This window comes from Mustela putorius, unplaced genomic scaffold, assembly GCF_011764305.1.
Source record: "Mustela putorius furo isolate JIRA1106 unplaced genomic scaffold, ASM1176430v1.1 tig00000731_pilon_pilon_pilon, whole genome shotgun sequence".
NCBI classification, from domain to species: domain Eukaryota; kingdom Metazoa; phylum Chordata; class Mammalia; order Carnivora; family Mustelidae; genus Mustela; species Mustela putorius.
The window spans coordinates 1,280,572-1,295,244 of NW_025421461.1; the positions used below are offsets into that span (position 1 = coordinate 1,280,572).

General features: G+C 49.9%; 1 protein-coding gene across 7 annotated transcripts in view; it reads left to right on the forward strand.

The window, feature by feature from the left end:
• The window catches only part of LOC101682008 (myosin phosphatase Rho interacting protein), a 147,262-nt gene that overhangs the window by 90,901 nt on the left and 41,688 nt on the right, over nt 1-14,673 (forward strand). For 6 of the 7 annotated variants that reach the window (XM_045083632.1, XM_045083631.1, XM_045083630.1 and 3 more), the window contains exons 6-8: nt 1,019-1,238; nt 2,356-2,515; nt 13,849-13,990. In XM_045083632.1, the coding sequence (XP_044939567.1) occupies nt 1,019-1,238; nt 2,356-2,515; nt 13,849-13,990 (522 nt within the window). Of the gene's footprint in view, nt 1-1,018; nt 1,239-2,355; nt 2,870-13,848; nt 13,991-14,673 lie in introns of all 7 variants that reach the window. The other variant, XM_045083628.1, reaches the window with a different exon arrangement.

Here is a 14,673-nt window from a genome sequence, read left to right on the forward strand (position 1 = left end):
GCACCCTGCCGAACAGGGAGCCTGATGCGGGGCTCAATCCCAGGACGCTGGGTTCATGACCTGAGCCAAAGGCAGAGGCTTAATGACTGAGCCACCCAGGCGCCCAATTTTTGAGAGGCTCCAAAGCCCTCTTGCCAGCAGTGCCCTCTGCAGCTGGCATCCCAGCCCTGCCCTAGTCTGGACTCTAGGTTTGGGCTGTTGAGTTAAGGTTCTCCGCATGCTCTGGAAGTGGACTCGAATGCTTCTCCCACAGAGCAGCACCGGCTCTGATCTGGGGAGAGATGGGATGGACACTGTTCCCATCTGGGCTACAAGCTGCCATCTAGTTTGTGCGGCTGCGCAGGTGGGAGGGCGTGAGTATAGATTGGATGTTTGGGTTATATCTGATGACTCTTTCTTTCACATTGTGTCCTAGGTGTCGCATTTTAGCTTTCTAGGACCCAGAAGTGGGAGGCAGGGAAGGCCAAGGGCTGGCTCCGGCCTGGGGTCTATATGAAGACCTGCTTTGCATTCACCCAGCAGGCCATCTCAATGGTGTGTTCTTTCTTTGCCCTGTCCCATCTTTCCTGACTCGTGTCTTAATTACCTGTGAGTCTGGAAATGATGAACTCTGAGCCAGTCACTTGTTATCTCACCTTTAATGCCTGGTCAGCTGCTCTGGGCTCTTTGGTTTTGTTGGCAGGGAGAGCTCGCATGTGTCAGGCATCAGAGCTCCAGGCAGAAACCCTGTATATTCACTCCATGTATGTGCCAAATTTGGCCTGAGGCTGGTGGGACCCAGCACTTCGGGTATACGGTCTAGGGCTGTGGAAGACAAAGGCCACAGGGCCATCCAGGTGGAGCTTTTGCCCTGACCAAGATATCTCTGAGTCTCCTCTTCTGGGGATTCCAGGCCACTGACACAGTGTAGTTGACCTTGGCGTCCCCCGTAGCCAGGCACCTAGGCAGCCAGGACATGTGTACCAGCCCAGGCTGTGTGCCCCGGGGCTGCACACACATACACTGCTTTCTCCCTTAGGAACCAGGGCCAGCCAAGGTGGCTGTCACTAGCAGCAGCAGTAGCAGCAGTATTCCCAGTGCCGAGAAGGTCCCCACCACCAAGTCTACACTCTGGCAGGAAGAAATGAGGGCCAAAGACCAGCCTGATGGGAGCAGCCTCAGTCCCGCTCAGAGTCCCAGCCCGAGCCAGCCTCCTGCTGCCAGCACCCTGAGGGAACCTGGGCTGGAGAGCAAAGATGGTAAGTGGGAGCCAGAATGGCTTATGTGCATGCCTGTTCTGGTGGCCAGTCTCACAGTGCTGGAGCAGGCGACCATCCCAATGCAGCTGGCACTGAGAACTCAGAGAAACTGAGCCCCGGGCCTCAGGCTCCTTCACCTGTGTCCATCAGCACTTGGCTGGGCCTGGGTGGGGCTGGGATTCCTGGGCTCCGGCCTTGGCCTTGCCCCTCTGGCTCTTAAGTTCCACTTGTAAAGGAGGAAGGTAGCACCTGCTGTCTCAGCCCTTGGGTGTGTGTTGTGAGAATCAGACCCTCTGGAATGAGGCTTGTGGAGGGAGGCCTCTGGTTCCTGCCCCCATGGCCGCCCTGTGTTCCTGGCCTGGAACCTGGAAGCTCAGTGTGCCCTGAGCGCAGCCTCATCCTTCTCATTGTGCCATCGTGCCAGGCCCCCAGGTGCCTGGGAGGCTTTGCTCTGCTCTCTCCACTTAGCACTTTGGAATCGCCCGAGCAGAAGCAGGGCAGCAGTCTCCGCCTCCCTGCTCTGGGCCCCAGAGGGATCTGCATGACATAGGCTGGCTTTTCCTATTTGCATTTTGTCCAGCTCATTAAAGACAAGGGGACAGTTGGGACTGACCCAGTTCATTCAGGCCAAAATGCATTTAGTAGCAGCTGGAGGTGAAGCAGCCTGAGTCCTTCATGGGTAGTCCCATGCACTCCTCTTGTTCCCGCGGAAGTCCTCTGCCTCTTCCCTCCCCAAATGCCCTAACAGGCTGAACGGCCAGTTAGCCCTTGATTTCCTCCTTGTTGTTTGGTAAGAAGTGGTTGTTAGTGGGCATCTCTCCTGGGAGGGGATCCTGCTCTCCCAAACTGGCCCCCAGACTAGAAGCTTGGGGATCCCCTGACAGTGTAGCAGATGCTGCCAGCTTAGAGTGAGACGGATGAGGCGCATGTGTGGGAAGGATATTTCATTTCTGTCCCATGCTTCTGCCCTTGGGTGAGCCCTGTACGGGTGGTTGCAGAGATGGGAGGTAGAGAGATGGCCCCTGTTTGGATCTACATGGGCTGTTTAAAAAGTCCCCAGAAACCAAAGGTGGCAACAGGCTAAGTACATCTCCTGACTCCCCCTTCTCTCTTCCAGAGGAGAGCGCCATGAGCAGCGACCGCATGGATTGTGGCCGCAAAGTCCGGGTAGAGAGCGGCTACTTCTCCCTGGAGAAGACCAAGCAGGACTTGAAGGCCGAAGAGCAGCAGCTGCCCCCGCCGCTCTCCCCTCCCAGCCCCAGCACCCCCAACAACAGGTATAGTGGCCCCGGACCGCCCTCCCAGGAGCTTGGTCATCCTCTTCCTTCCCCAGGTTCTCGAACCCCCAGCCGAATGGTCTGCAGCAGCTCTCTTGGCTCCCTGGACGTGGCCAGCCGGCCCCCCACCCACATGGACTCCGACAGCGCTGGGGGGCGGGGAACAGAGAGACCGGGGCGCACCTTTGCCTTTAAAGCCAGCAGGCAGTATGCCGCCCTGGCCGACGTCCCTAAGGCCGTCAGGATCAGCCACCGAGAAGCCTTCCAGGTGGAGAGAAGGCGGCTGGAGCGTAGGACTCGGGCCCGGAGCCCTGGCAGGGAAGAGGTGGCCCGTCTGTTTGGCAACGAGAGGAGGTAAGGAGTGGGCTATAGGACCACACGTGCCATGGACACACTCCCCCTCCTGTATACTCACATTCTCCTTTACACTACACGCTCACTCATTCTCTCCTGTGTCCTTATAACATGCTTTTTACACTTCACACAAACACACACACACACACACTTTGACATACACATTTCTACGTTCCCTAAGCCTTCCTTGAAGGAGTGCACTTGTCCTCCCTTTCCCTTCAGAGCATGTGGGAAAGCTTTCCCTTTTGACACTAGATTCTAGTCACGGAACTCTCAGGCCCCGGTAGCCAGAAACATAGCATCTCTGGACACCCGGACCCCTGGGCCAGAGGCTGGCTGCTTCGTGTGAGTGCCTCTTGGCACTGAGACCTTAAGGGCCCCCCTGGTGTGTTCTCAGCCACCTGGGCCTTGTGTAGCTGGATCTTTTCCTTCCTGGCCCATGTCTGTCCTCTGAGATGACCATGGAGGCAGGAAGAGTCTGGAGAGGCAGATGGTGGCAGAAGCGCCCCTTGCCCCTCCAGTCTTAGGCACGGGTGAAGGACATGAAAGGCGGTGGGGGTGGGCAGCACAGGGAAGCTGGGTAGCCTTTGATGTTCCCAGGTGCCCTAGAGTATCACTGCATTCAAGCTTGGCTGGAATGTGAAACAGGGAGGCTGGCAGAACGCAGCTTCTGGAGAGGCACAAGCTTTAGGGAGGGGACCTAGGACAGGGACTGGGACAGAGGCATGGTCTGAAGAGAGGAGTGCTCTGTCCTCCCTTCTTGTTCCACTGGCCCTGTGCTTCCCAGACAGCTGGGGAGAGAGCTTGGTTCCATGTCTGAGGCCCTGTCCTGGACCAGAGTGCTAGAGTGCCCCCTTCTGATAGGAGCTTCCATCCCTGAGTCAGTAAATGGAGCCTTTGCCCTGACAACAGGGTTCCCACCCGGGTCCAGGGATGAACTGCCAAAGGTCCACGAACCTCTCTAAATGATTCAAGAGTCCATATGTACATTTTTCTGGGAAAAGAAAAGCCATAATCTTCATTAGGTTTTCAAAGAAGTTCACTTTGGTGGGGGGCGGGGGGAGATTCAGACCTAAATTCCAAAAGCATTCCAAGTGTCCCCTCCACCCTGCTGGAGCCTAAGTAAAGCTCAGAATTAGGGCATGCTATGGGGACGGGGCAGGGTGGCAACGGGCTTCCCCCCTTGAGGGGCTGGCCGCAAGCAGGGTGCCTGTCCTTAATACACACCTGCTCTCCCAAAGCCCCGGGGACCACCTCCAGAGTAAGGAGGAGATGCCCAGAGTTGTTGGTCTTAAAAAGAGAAGAAAGCAGATGTGCCTAATTCCTAGGCAGAGGGAGAAGGAAGCTGACCTATTGCCTGGGAGGTGATCTCCAAGCACTTGGCTGTCTTCTTGTTTGGTTAGTAACCAGAGAGGTCCTGTGTCATATCCCAGTGTGTGGACATAGAGATGGGAGCTCAGAAGTGGGGAGACTCCTCAAGGCAACAGCCTGGCACAGCAGAGCCAGGACATAACTCCACTCTGGGCCTTTAACTGGGAGAGCCCTCTCCCTGATGTGACCAGGAGAGGGCCAAGGCTGTCCTTCAAGCACCTGAGTAAATATTTCAGTGGAGGAGCTTGCCAACACTGAGGAGGCCTGTGGGCCAGGGCAGGGGAGACTTCACGCTGGCTAGCGGCAGACCGCAGGTCCTGGAGGCTCCTGAGTGGGCAGCTAGGCCCTGGGGTAGCAGCAGACCAAAGAATTAACATTCAGCATACCTGCTTGGCTTTGAACTTGTTCTTGTCTAGCCTCCTGGGGTAGACAGCATCTCCGGGACTTTACTTTCTGCATGCTCCTCGCAACCATGACATGGGTTTTCACTGGGTACTGGCACCCCTGGAGCCCAGCAGTTCTGCATCCTAACTCTGTAATGTCACTTTCTTACCCTAATGACATCTGACTGGCTGCTGTCACTTTGCAAGGCCTGTGCTCTGGTCCCAAGTAGCCCTCCCTGTGCTTGATTGGATCCCTGGGTCCTGGTTGAATAGAGCAGAACTGCATATTGGCAGGACGTCCGCCGCAGCTATCCAGAGTGGCTGCTAAGCCCGGCTGCCCAGGAGCCCAGCTGGGGAGACAGTGGGCGCTGGTTTCCTGACAAGCCGTGGCCCTGAAGGGAGCCTTTACGGGCCGATCCTCTCTGCTCTTCGCGTTTGCTCCAGAGCTTTTAGAATGTTTCCTGGATGGTGAGTCACTGCTGAACCAGCCTGGGGAGGCCGTAGCCCTTGTTGAATTCTTGGTGACTGACACCAGCACTGGCTCTTGTGTGGTCCTCACGTCCCCTCAGCTGGGAACCTGGGGAGGGGAAGCGGAGCCGAGGTGCAGGTGTCTCCTCTCTGTGCCGTCTGCCAGCCCAGGGAGACCTCTGCAGCCATGCCTGCAGTACCTCCGGAGCCAGTATACAGGCCGCTCACTCGCTTTGCCAGATAAGCTGAAATAAGCCATGGCTGACCAGCCCAGAAACCCCTGCTGTGTGCGGAGGCTGCACTAAGCGCCACTTTCCTTTCCTCGGCTGTCTCCTCTCTTGGCAGCCCTGCAGGCCTGCAGCATGTAAGCCGCATGGGCCTTGGTGGGCCGCTGTTCCTCGAAGCCTTCCTGCAACTTTCCGGGTCAGTTGGAGGGGCTCTCATTCTGCAAGTGATGGTACCTAGCTCTGTGTGTGGGCCTGGAACCTTCCCCAAACCCATCTAGGATGGCGGGGCACGCGACACCCTCTGCCTGACCAGGCCGAGCGGTGACAAGAGCTTCCTGTGGTTCCCAGGCGCTGCGCTGCTGCCTGAGCTTCCTGCGCTGGCTCGCCCTCTGCTGTGCTCCCTCAGCTGCGGCCCCCACCGGCCTGGGAACAAGCTTTGTGTCTGGGGGAGATTCCCCAGAAGCTTAGGGCACCAGAGCTCAGAGAGGAGCAGAGGGCCCAGGAGCCCCGAGCCTTCTACACTTGGGCTTCAGCCTTCTTTGATGCAGAAATCCTCAGAGATCCATTTTTAATGGTAGCCCTCTCTGAGTAAAAGTTGGTCTCTTGGCAGGGTCTCAGAATTTGAGCCCCTTTCCTCTTTTTCCTTATAGAGTTAGACATTAGTCCTCGGTTAGATTTCAATCTTTTGGGCTCAGAGGCCCTTGCTTCCCCTTGACTCTCTGCCATTAGCCCAGAATGCAAGTAAAAACCCTTCCTGTAAGGTGACCTTGGTGCACTTGCCTGGGTTTCCCTGGGATGACAGGCCTCTGGTTTGGTGACACGTTAATATTGTGTAAAAGAAAAAAAGGAAGGACAAAAGAAAAGAGAAAAGAAAAGAAAAAAAATTCAACTGAGTAAATTCTGAAGATCTTCTTGGCTTTATTCAACAATTCATGAATCAGGCAGCATCCCATCTGTCAAACAGAAAGGAGCTCCAAAGAGCTGTACAAAATAAAGGACTTTTATAGGCAGAAGAGGCCAGAACAAGTTAACAGTAGCAAAGAGTGCATTGTTTCAGACAAGGTCACCTTCCTTTGACAGCCAGCAGAGGTCTCTCAGGTAGATTACCCCACTGGTGCTGACTAGTAATTCCAATTTGATTAGTTTAAGATTCTACTCCTGGGAGAAGTTGAAACTAAGTAAGTTTAACCACCATTTGGTGACTTAGGCATAGCACAATTGACTCTATTCTGGGCCTGTTATCTTTTTTAAAAATTTTTTATTCTTTTTTTGTTTTTTTTTTTAAGCAATTGCCCCCAACCTCCCCTTTCTTAAATTTTATTTATTTACCTCTTTCCTTTTTTTTTTTTTTTTTTAAAGATTTTATTTATTTATTTGACAGAGAGAGATCACAAGTAGGCAGAGAGGCAGGCAGAGAGAGAGAGAGGAGGAAGCAGGCTCCCTGCTGAGCAGAGAGCCCGATGCGGGACTCGATCCCGGGACGAGAGATCATGACCTGAGCCGAAGGCAGCGGCTTAACCCACTGAGCCACCCAGGTGCCCCTATTTACCTCTTTCCTTATGTAATCTCTACCCAGTGTGCAGCTCAAACTCATGACCCTGGGGTTGGGAGTGGCACTTTAACTAAGCCAGCCAGGTACCCCACAATCCCCCTCTTTTGTTCAGATTCTCAGCTTAACCGAGTGGCATGATCAAAATTTAAAACCTTAGCACCACTCCCAGCTACTGCTCAAATTCTTGGAGTTTTTGCTGTTTCTCCATGGTCGTCACACGTCATGACGTTTTTTGCTGAATCTCTATGGTACTCACAAGTCACAATTTCATGTTCACATTTTTTAAAGGCAGTTATCCTCTTCATTGCATTCTGATGGTCCAGTCTTAAGGAGATCATTCACTTTGTGGTTAGCGGCTGCAGACATGCGTTTAAGAGACTGTAATGCATTGAGGGAGACTACTATGGTTATTTTAAGCAGGATAATTCCCAGTGTCTGGAGTGTGTTTTGGATCCATGGTCCCCAAGACCCAAAGCGACCAAAATCAAGTAACTCAGAGAAAGCCCTCCCCTGAAGGAGTCACTTTTTTTTTTTTTTTTTTTTAAATGAAGTGTCTTTTTCAGTGATTTTCCCATAGCTGGGTTTCAAATTTCCCAGACGTATTCATCTAGGAGCATAAGTGGCACTGACCACAGCACCTATAGTTCCTTGTTTAGCTGCAGGCTCATCAGAGGATACCCTATTACAAAGAACAACTTTGACCTTGCAGAGATGGGGGTTGCTGCTGAGATCTTTTTATAATTGGGGGCAGATCTGATTTAGGTAATCACAAGAACATGGGAATACAAATGTATTACAATTTGCTTAGGAATTTGTGTCCAGTTGGGCGAGTACAATTACAATCGTTGAAAGGTGAAAACAAGGCACTAGATGTTCTGGCTGTAAAAGTCGGATTGTGTAAGTGACTCCTAAGATCAGGGAGTCCATTGGGAATAGAAGGGAAATTGGTCACAGGGAGGGCCAGGGGGTCTCTAGTATCATGGACTGGTAAAGAGCTCTTTTAATTATTAAATCCAGCAATCTGAAAGATATCCAGCCCCCTGCCCTCCCTTAGTAATGAATGGCCTGAGAGATACAGGTGGTAGCTTTCTTTCCAGACCTGTGCCAGAGTAGCGTAAAGGAAGAGGAAAGAATTTCATTTCATGCCTAAAGAATGAAGTCTTGATCCAGCATCTTGGGTGGAAGCAAGTCCACTTTGATGTCAGCTACTTCCTTGTCAGTTTGATGTTGAGGTCTCCAGCTGCTCTGTAGCTCCTAGAGTCTGAAGGGACCCTTTTATTTTGGAGATGGGGACCCAAGGTTCAGGTGCCTGCAGTTTGGTTGCCATCTAGGGAGTGAGGAGGACTTGGAATAGCCCTTGAGAACTGTCTTTGTTCTTAGTGATTCCAAATCAGAAGGATGGCTGAAAATAGGAAACATTGGTTTGGAGAGTCCTAGCCAGATATTTGCAAAAACTAGAAATCAGGAGCCAGTCCAGGTCACTTATAAACAGGTATGGAGCAAAACCTCAAAGACATTTACAGCTTAGAATCTAATGTCTACAAAGATGCAAACACAGTTTTTGTCTCTACAGTTATTCCTATTATTTTTTTAAAGATCATCACAATAAAATTACTTTGTTTGCCTTAAACTTACCCTGATTTTTATAAGTGCGGCAAGAATAGCGATTGACTGTATAAGCCCTTTTAAAGACTGCTTTGCTGGAACTTTGCATAAGTAATCTCAGATTGAATTCTTGCCTGAAGCCGAGAAGCCAAGCCAAGGACTCCCCATTAGATTTTACCTACAGTATCTTTAGTTTGGGTGACTTTCTCTCTTCTCAATGTTTCCCCCAAATGTTCTGAGACTCACAGGCCTGCCAGGAATTGACCTTCTTAACTCATCTGGAAGGCTTCCAGGAAACCCGTAAGCAAGGTACCAGCCCGATTTGTCTAAGCAGTTCTTTAAATCTCTTTGGCCACATCTGAGTCCATGCATATTTCTAAAATAGGACATTCCAGTCAAAGCCTTGGTAATATAGCCAGTGTTTCCATCTGTGTCCTGTTACAAGGAGAACAGATTTTTATTGAACTTACACAAATAACCAAGTATATTACCATGAAAAAAATACCATAGAGTTTACAAATTCTGGAGGGATCAGTAGGGAGAAAAAGTAAATGTTTCATCTTTGTTTACAAAAGTATGCCCTACCAAATTGCTGTAGATAATAGAGCACTTAAGTGAAAATGTTTCCCTAAATCTATGAAAGCAGAACACTGAGGAAGTAGCAGTGTTTCACACAAAAGGTCATGTAAAATTATAATCATCCTCAGTTCATGCAGCCCTATGTAATCAATACTAATTCTGCTTGAATCCAGTGTTTCCATTAGTTCTAGAAATTCTTCCTCAATTCAGTTTTACAGCCTTGAAGTTAGGAGAAATCTTTACTTGTTGGTGTACCTGGGGGTCTCAGCCAGTTAAGCGGCTGATTCCTGATTACAGATCAGCTAATGATCCTGCCTAAGAGTCTCTCTCCCTCTGCCCCTCCCCCATTCTCTTAAAAAAAAGGGAAAGGAAGAAATCTTTACTTGTCATAGTCCTTTCCAGGAACACTTCTGTGAAAGCATCAGAATAAAACGATAACTCTTTGTAAGTGACAGAAGACTTAAAATTGCCCAGAGTTAAAGATTAGATGAGAGTTCATTGTAATGGAAATAACAGGAGACTTGGTTATTTTGTGATATTCACCATTTAAGATAACAGCTGGAATTATGACTGACAATATTGCATTAGGACATATCAGAACCTAAGAAGGTTTAGTATCACTGAATTAACAATGCTGCCCATGATGATTTAACATAACAAATAAGCCTAATTTGGGAACATCTCTCTTATTTTTAGGATTTTCAGGGATCCTCTGAAAAAATCCCAAAGTTACTTCTAGGTCAAGAAGACTTCATTTGGGGGGCACTGGTGTGGCTCAGTGGGTTAAGCCTCTGCCTTTGGCTCAGGTCAGAGAAGACCTAGATAAGAGGTACAGAGAAGACCAGGTAGACTGTTTACATCACAAAGGCACAGGGAAAGAAAGTAAAGGCCTCCAAGAAAGACTTTTGCTTCCCGAGGCCAAAATTTTCACAATGCTTAGAAGGCTTTAAAGAGATATAGGGGTGGGTTTGATGTTGGTTAAAAAAAAAAAGAAGAAGAAAGAAATGGACTTCATATTGCTTCTGGAGCCGAATTTCTTGTTTTATGAAGATTTATAAGATGTGGACAGTTGCTTTAATTCCTCAAAGAATTGAGTTGCAACTTAAATGATATCATAAGTTGGTTCACCTATCCAACTGCATTATCCTCAGTTTGCTTCTTTATATCAGGGAGGAGCTTTCCAACTGAGATGGAAATCAAAATATTCCTGTTTTCTGGATTTGGAGCTGTTCATCTGTGGAATGTTTAATAAATCCTTTCACAGAGGCTTCAGATGCTGCTTTGTCTGGGTACATGGTATCGTTTAGCTTAGGGAAGAAGGCCTAAGAAAACTTACTATCAGGCTCTGATTATCAGCTTCTAGTTTGGCCAACTTCAGACCACAGAGCTATTTAAAAACTCCTTCTAAATATCGTGTCACTTTTCAACCAGGACATAGAGTAGATATTTCTGGTAGTACTGAATAGCCCCCCTTCAATGTAAGAGGGGATCCCACGGGGGTATAAAAGGATACTTACTATCTTCCCAAGATCCAGAGTTACTCTAAGATAGCCAAAGGAAAGAACCAGTAACCTGCATGTCCTATTCAGGCAGAATACCAAACCAGATTCTTAAGACATAAGACAAGCAAGAAGGCAGTAGCTGTCCCTGAGAAAGAAAGGATCAAGAACCAGTATGTTTGGGTTTGGAAAGAAAAGGACAGTGTGACATTTTATTTTTGTCTTTGGGCTAATGGGGTATTGCAGACGGCGATTCAGGAGAGATGACTCTGGTATGGATTCTCACTTTTCTCTGGCTTCTACTAGTTTTCCCAGGATCCCCTGTAGTCTTGGTATCTACCAGAATTTGGCAAGATTTTTTGTTAATTTTAATTTTAGTTTTTCTTGGCTGTTTAACAGAATAACATAGCACTTTATCAGAAAATCCCTCAGAATCCCACCAGCTCTGGGAGGAGCCCATATGGTGGAGGGGGGAATCTCCTTCAAAGGCAGATAGGGGGGTGTTCAAGTTGATATTGAAGGATTTAATCAGAACCTTTGAGGACAAAATTTTTTGTAATGGCCCACTTGCTTACAAATGATATGCTGATGTCTGGGCAAGTATTTTGATGTTGTACTCCTAGGAGAGTGTAAGGGGGAGGCCTACATATTGTTTTAGGTATCTTTTGTGTCTTTAATCTTTCATTAGCCTTTGCAAAAAAACTGCAATGAAGATGTTTTGGAATCTTGAAGCCTTTGAAAGCTTTTGCATACCAATTAAAATAGTTACTCCATTCTGTTTGCTTGATTTAGAACCCTTGCTTTTCAGTGTGCTTCCTAAATAAATGATCTTGTCTAATTGGAATATTCCCATATTGGCCATCGTAAATCTAGGTTATCTTTAGCAAGATTTTGCATTTTTGTAGATATCTATAGCTTCTGGGACTATAGTTCTTAGCCATAAAATAAGTAGATGTGCTAAAAGTTGGTGTGCTGAACTCCGGAATTTTTTTTTTTTTTAAGATTTTTTGTTTTATTTGAGAGAGAGAAAGAGCATGCACACCAACATGAGCCAGGTGGGGAGGGGCAGAGGGAGATGCACACTCCCCACTGAGCAGGGAGCCCCACATGGGGCTCAGTCCCAGAACTCTGAGATCATGAACTGACCCGAAGGCAGACGCTTAACCAACTGAGAACCACCCAGACACCCCTCAACTCTAGAATTTGAAGATCCTATTTCTTCTAGCTAAGCCTGTGAGTCTCCCAGAGCCAAATTAATAACTAAAGGGCTATGCTGTTGCGTTAGGAATTCTGTGGTGTTTTACAGCGTACCTTGTTGCATGGAAATTTTTTGAGGTTGGCTGGTAACCCAGTGTCCCCATATTGCCCGTTGTATGACCAGCTTACCCTAACACAGGAGTCTTAGGGTTAGCTGGCAAACGCTCTAATAGGTTTATAATGCTCAGCCTGTGCCCATCAGTTTTGTAGCTTTTGGCTTCTAAGAGTCTCATTCGCAATAGCCTTTACCTTGTATGCACCTTAACCCACCAGCAGGAACTGCGATGTGACTAAGCAGCCAAAGGCTTTGCGCCACCAGCAGTTCTCACTGTGGAGCTGGGCACTCAGGGAAGTACTGAACCGGCAGACCCCAGGGAATGGGAGCCGTGGCCTGGGATTCCCATGAAATGGGGAACTGCGGACTGAAGTAGCTACAGTTCCCAGCATGGTCTAGTCAAGTGGGGGACCATAGAAAGCCAGTTAAATCAGGAGCTCAACGCCAAGATAGCAGAGCTCAGAACCAGAAGGAATTCCCATGGCCCTCAGAAATGGTGAAAAAGACAGAGACCTCAAAGGGTTCGTGCATACCACAGCTAGCTGTTTCTCATTGTCCTCGAAGCTGTCTGAAGTTTCCTTCAGGTCCCACCACTGCCACCAACCCTGTAAAAAGAAAATTCAACTGAGGAAGTTCTAAAGATCTTATTGGCTTTATTCAGTGATTCAGCCTCCCCACATCTAGCAGAGAGAAAGGAGCTCTGAGGAGCTATGCAAAGTGAAAGACTTATAGGCAAATGGGCGTGGGACAAGGAAGTTCCTGGCAAAGTGCATTATTTCAGGCAAGGTCACCTTTCTTTGGGGGACAGCAGGGGTCTGTAAGGCAGATTACCTCACCAGTGCTGACCAGGTGGCTTCAGATTGATACGAGTTTAACATTCCAGTCCTGGGAGAGGTTGCAAGTGTAATTCTGTAATTTAGATGTCAAGTGTGTGTTTATTGAGTGGACTTAGCACGAGTGACTCCCATTTGCGCCTTATCTCTTTTTAAAACAATGTCTCAACAACCCCCCCACTCTCCCACCTCATGGGCGGTCCCCAGAGGTGAGGACTCAGCCTCAGGCCACGTGCCCCACCTGGCCTCCCTGCCTTCGGCCATCATGGCCATTCCTTGTGATTCAGGGACAAGGATGGCTTCCCCTTCTCAACAATCACCTCGGGTTTTTGTTTCTTTGATTCTTTGGATAATTTTGATTTACCATTATTTGATTTAAAAAGCCGTCCCTTTCCGTGTATTCATTTTCCAGCCTTCTTTTCTTTCAGGTCTTGCCCCTCTCCACCTTCTCCTGCTGTGTGGCTGTGTGACGTTACTCGCCCTTCCTTCGCCTGCTTCGCTCCCATCTCCGCTCCGTCTCCAGCCGTAGATGGCCTGATGACGCACCGGCCTTTTCACACGAAATCAACTTGCTTTGTTTTTGTTTTAATTTGGTTTTGATTCTTTTTACTGTTGGCAGAACCGATGTTAATTCATGGGCCTTTTTCTTGCTAAATTTTGGGTGCCCTGGGGTAGGGGCTGCATCATGATCTGCTGAGGAATGAATGCCAGGAGCACGGAGGCTGTCACCCTCCGAGGTGGTGGTTGCCTTCCGATCACATCTGTGGCTCAGGAGAGGGTGCCAGGCGATGAGCTGTGTGATTGCCAAGCGTGTCAACAGATCGTGCAGGGACCTCCAGCATGGGGGGCAGAGGTCAAGGATAGCTGGGGAAAGCGAAGGCCCTGGCCCCTGAGCTGCTGTCAGCCCCTGCATGGCTTTCCCCTCCACGGTGATGGGACAGGGAGCTCTGGGAGGGGAATCAGGTGGACTGGGCCATCGTGCTGTGCGCACAGCCTACGCGCCGTGTGGGGTGGCCCAGGGAAGGCTGGGATGGGCCAGGCATGGCAGTGTGGGCTGAAGGGGCTCCGCTGCAGCTCAACACCAAGCCCGCCTCAGGCTGGGCGGGGGGTGCTGGTCTCCCCCTCAGCAGCCTCATGTCCTCTCTTGCAGGAGGTCCCAGGTCATTGAGAAGTTTGAGGCCTTGGACATTGAGAAGGCAGAGCACATGGAGACGAACTCGTCAGCCGGGCCCTCACCATCAAGTGACACACGCCAGGGTCGCAGTGAGAAGAGGGCGTTTCCCCGGAAACGGGTGAGCGCCTGGGGTCCAGGGCCAACGCTGAGGCCCAGGCAGTGCCGTGTGCGACCGTGGGGCACGGTCAGCATGTGGCCCTACACCTTCTCACGGCGCCCCCCCAAACACGCACCTGGACGCACTGCTGCTGGGCTTCCTGCTCTCGTTGCCTAGTTGTTTGCTCATGTCTCTCCTCTCCTCCAGTGAGTGACTTTCTTGAGGGCAAGGCCTGTCTTCTGCGTCTTCCTGTCAGAACTTCATCCATTTCTACTCAATGCTAGTCTGACAAGCCTCAGATCCCAGGTCTTAGCTAGAGCTGCTCTCTTCTTCTCTGAGGCAGCCCAGCCATGAGGCTGAGCACCTTCCTTCCTCTTTCTTTCGAGTGGCGGCCAAAGCCCTTGCTTCTCTACTTAGTCCCCGGGCAGATCCCTCTTCGGAACCCTCCTCCTCCTCCCAGGCAGCCCACCAGCCTCTTGTGGCTCTGTTGTGTCCGGTCTTCATCTTCCTCTCCAGCTTCTCTTTGGGTTCATGAAGTGTTTTGCTGCCGGCTGCCACAGAGTCTGGGGCTCTTTGTTCTGTGACCCCAAGCAGCCAAGGAACGGAGGTGCCACCAGGAGAGCGATGGTGGCAAGTGCATCTGAAAGAAAAGGCTGCTTCAACAGCTAGTGCGTCTTTGAACCCGCTGTGTGAAGCGGGAGGCG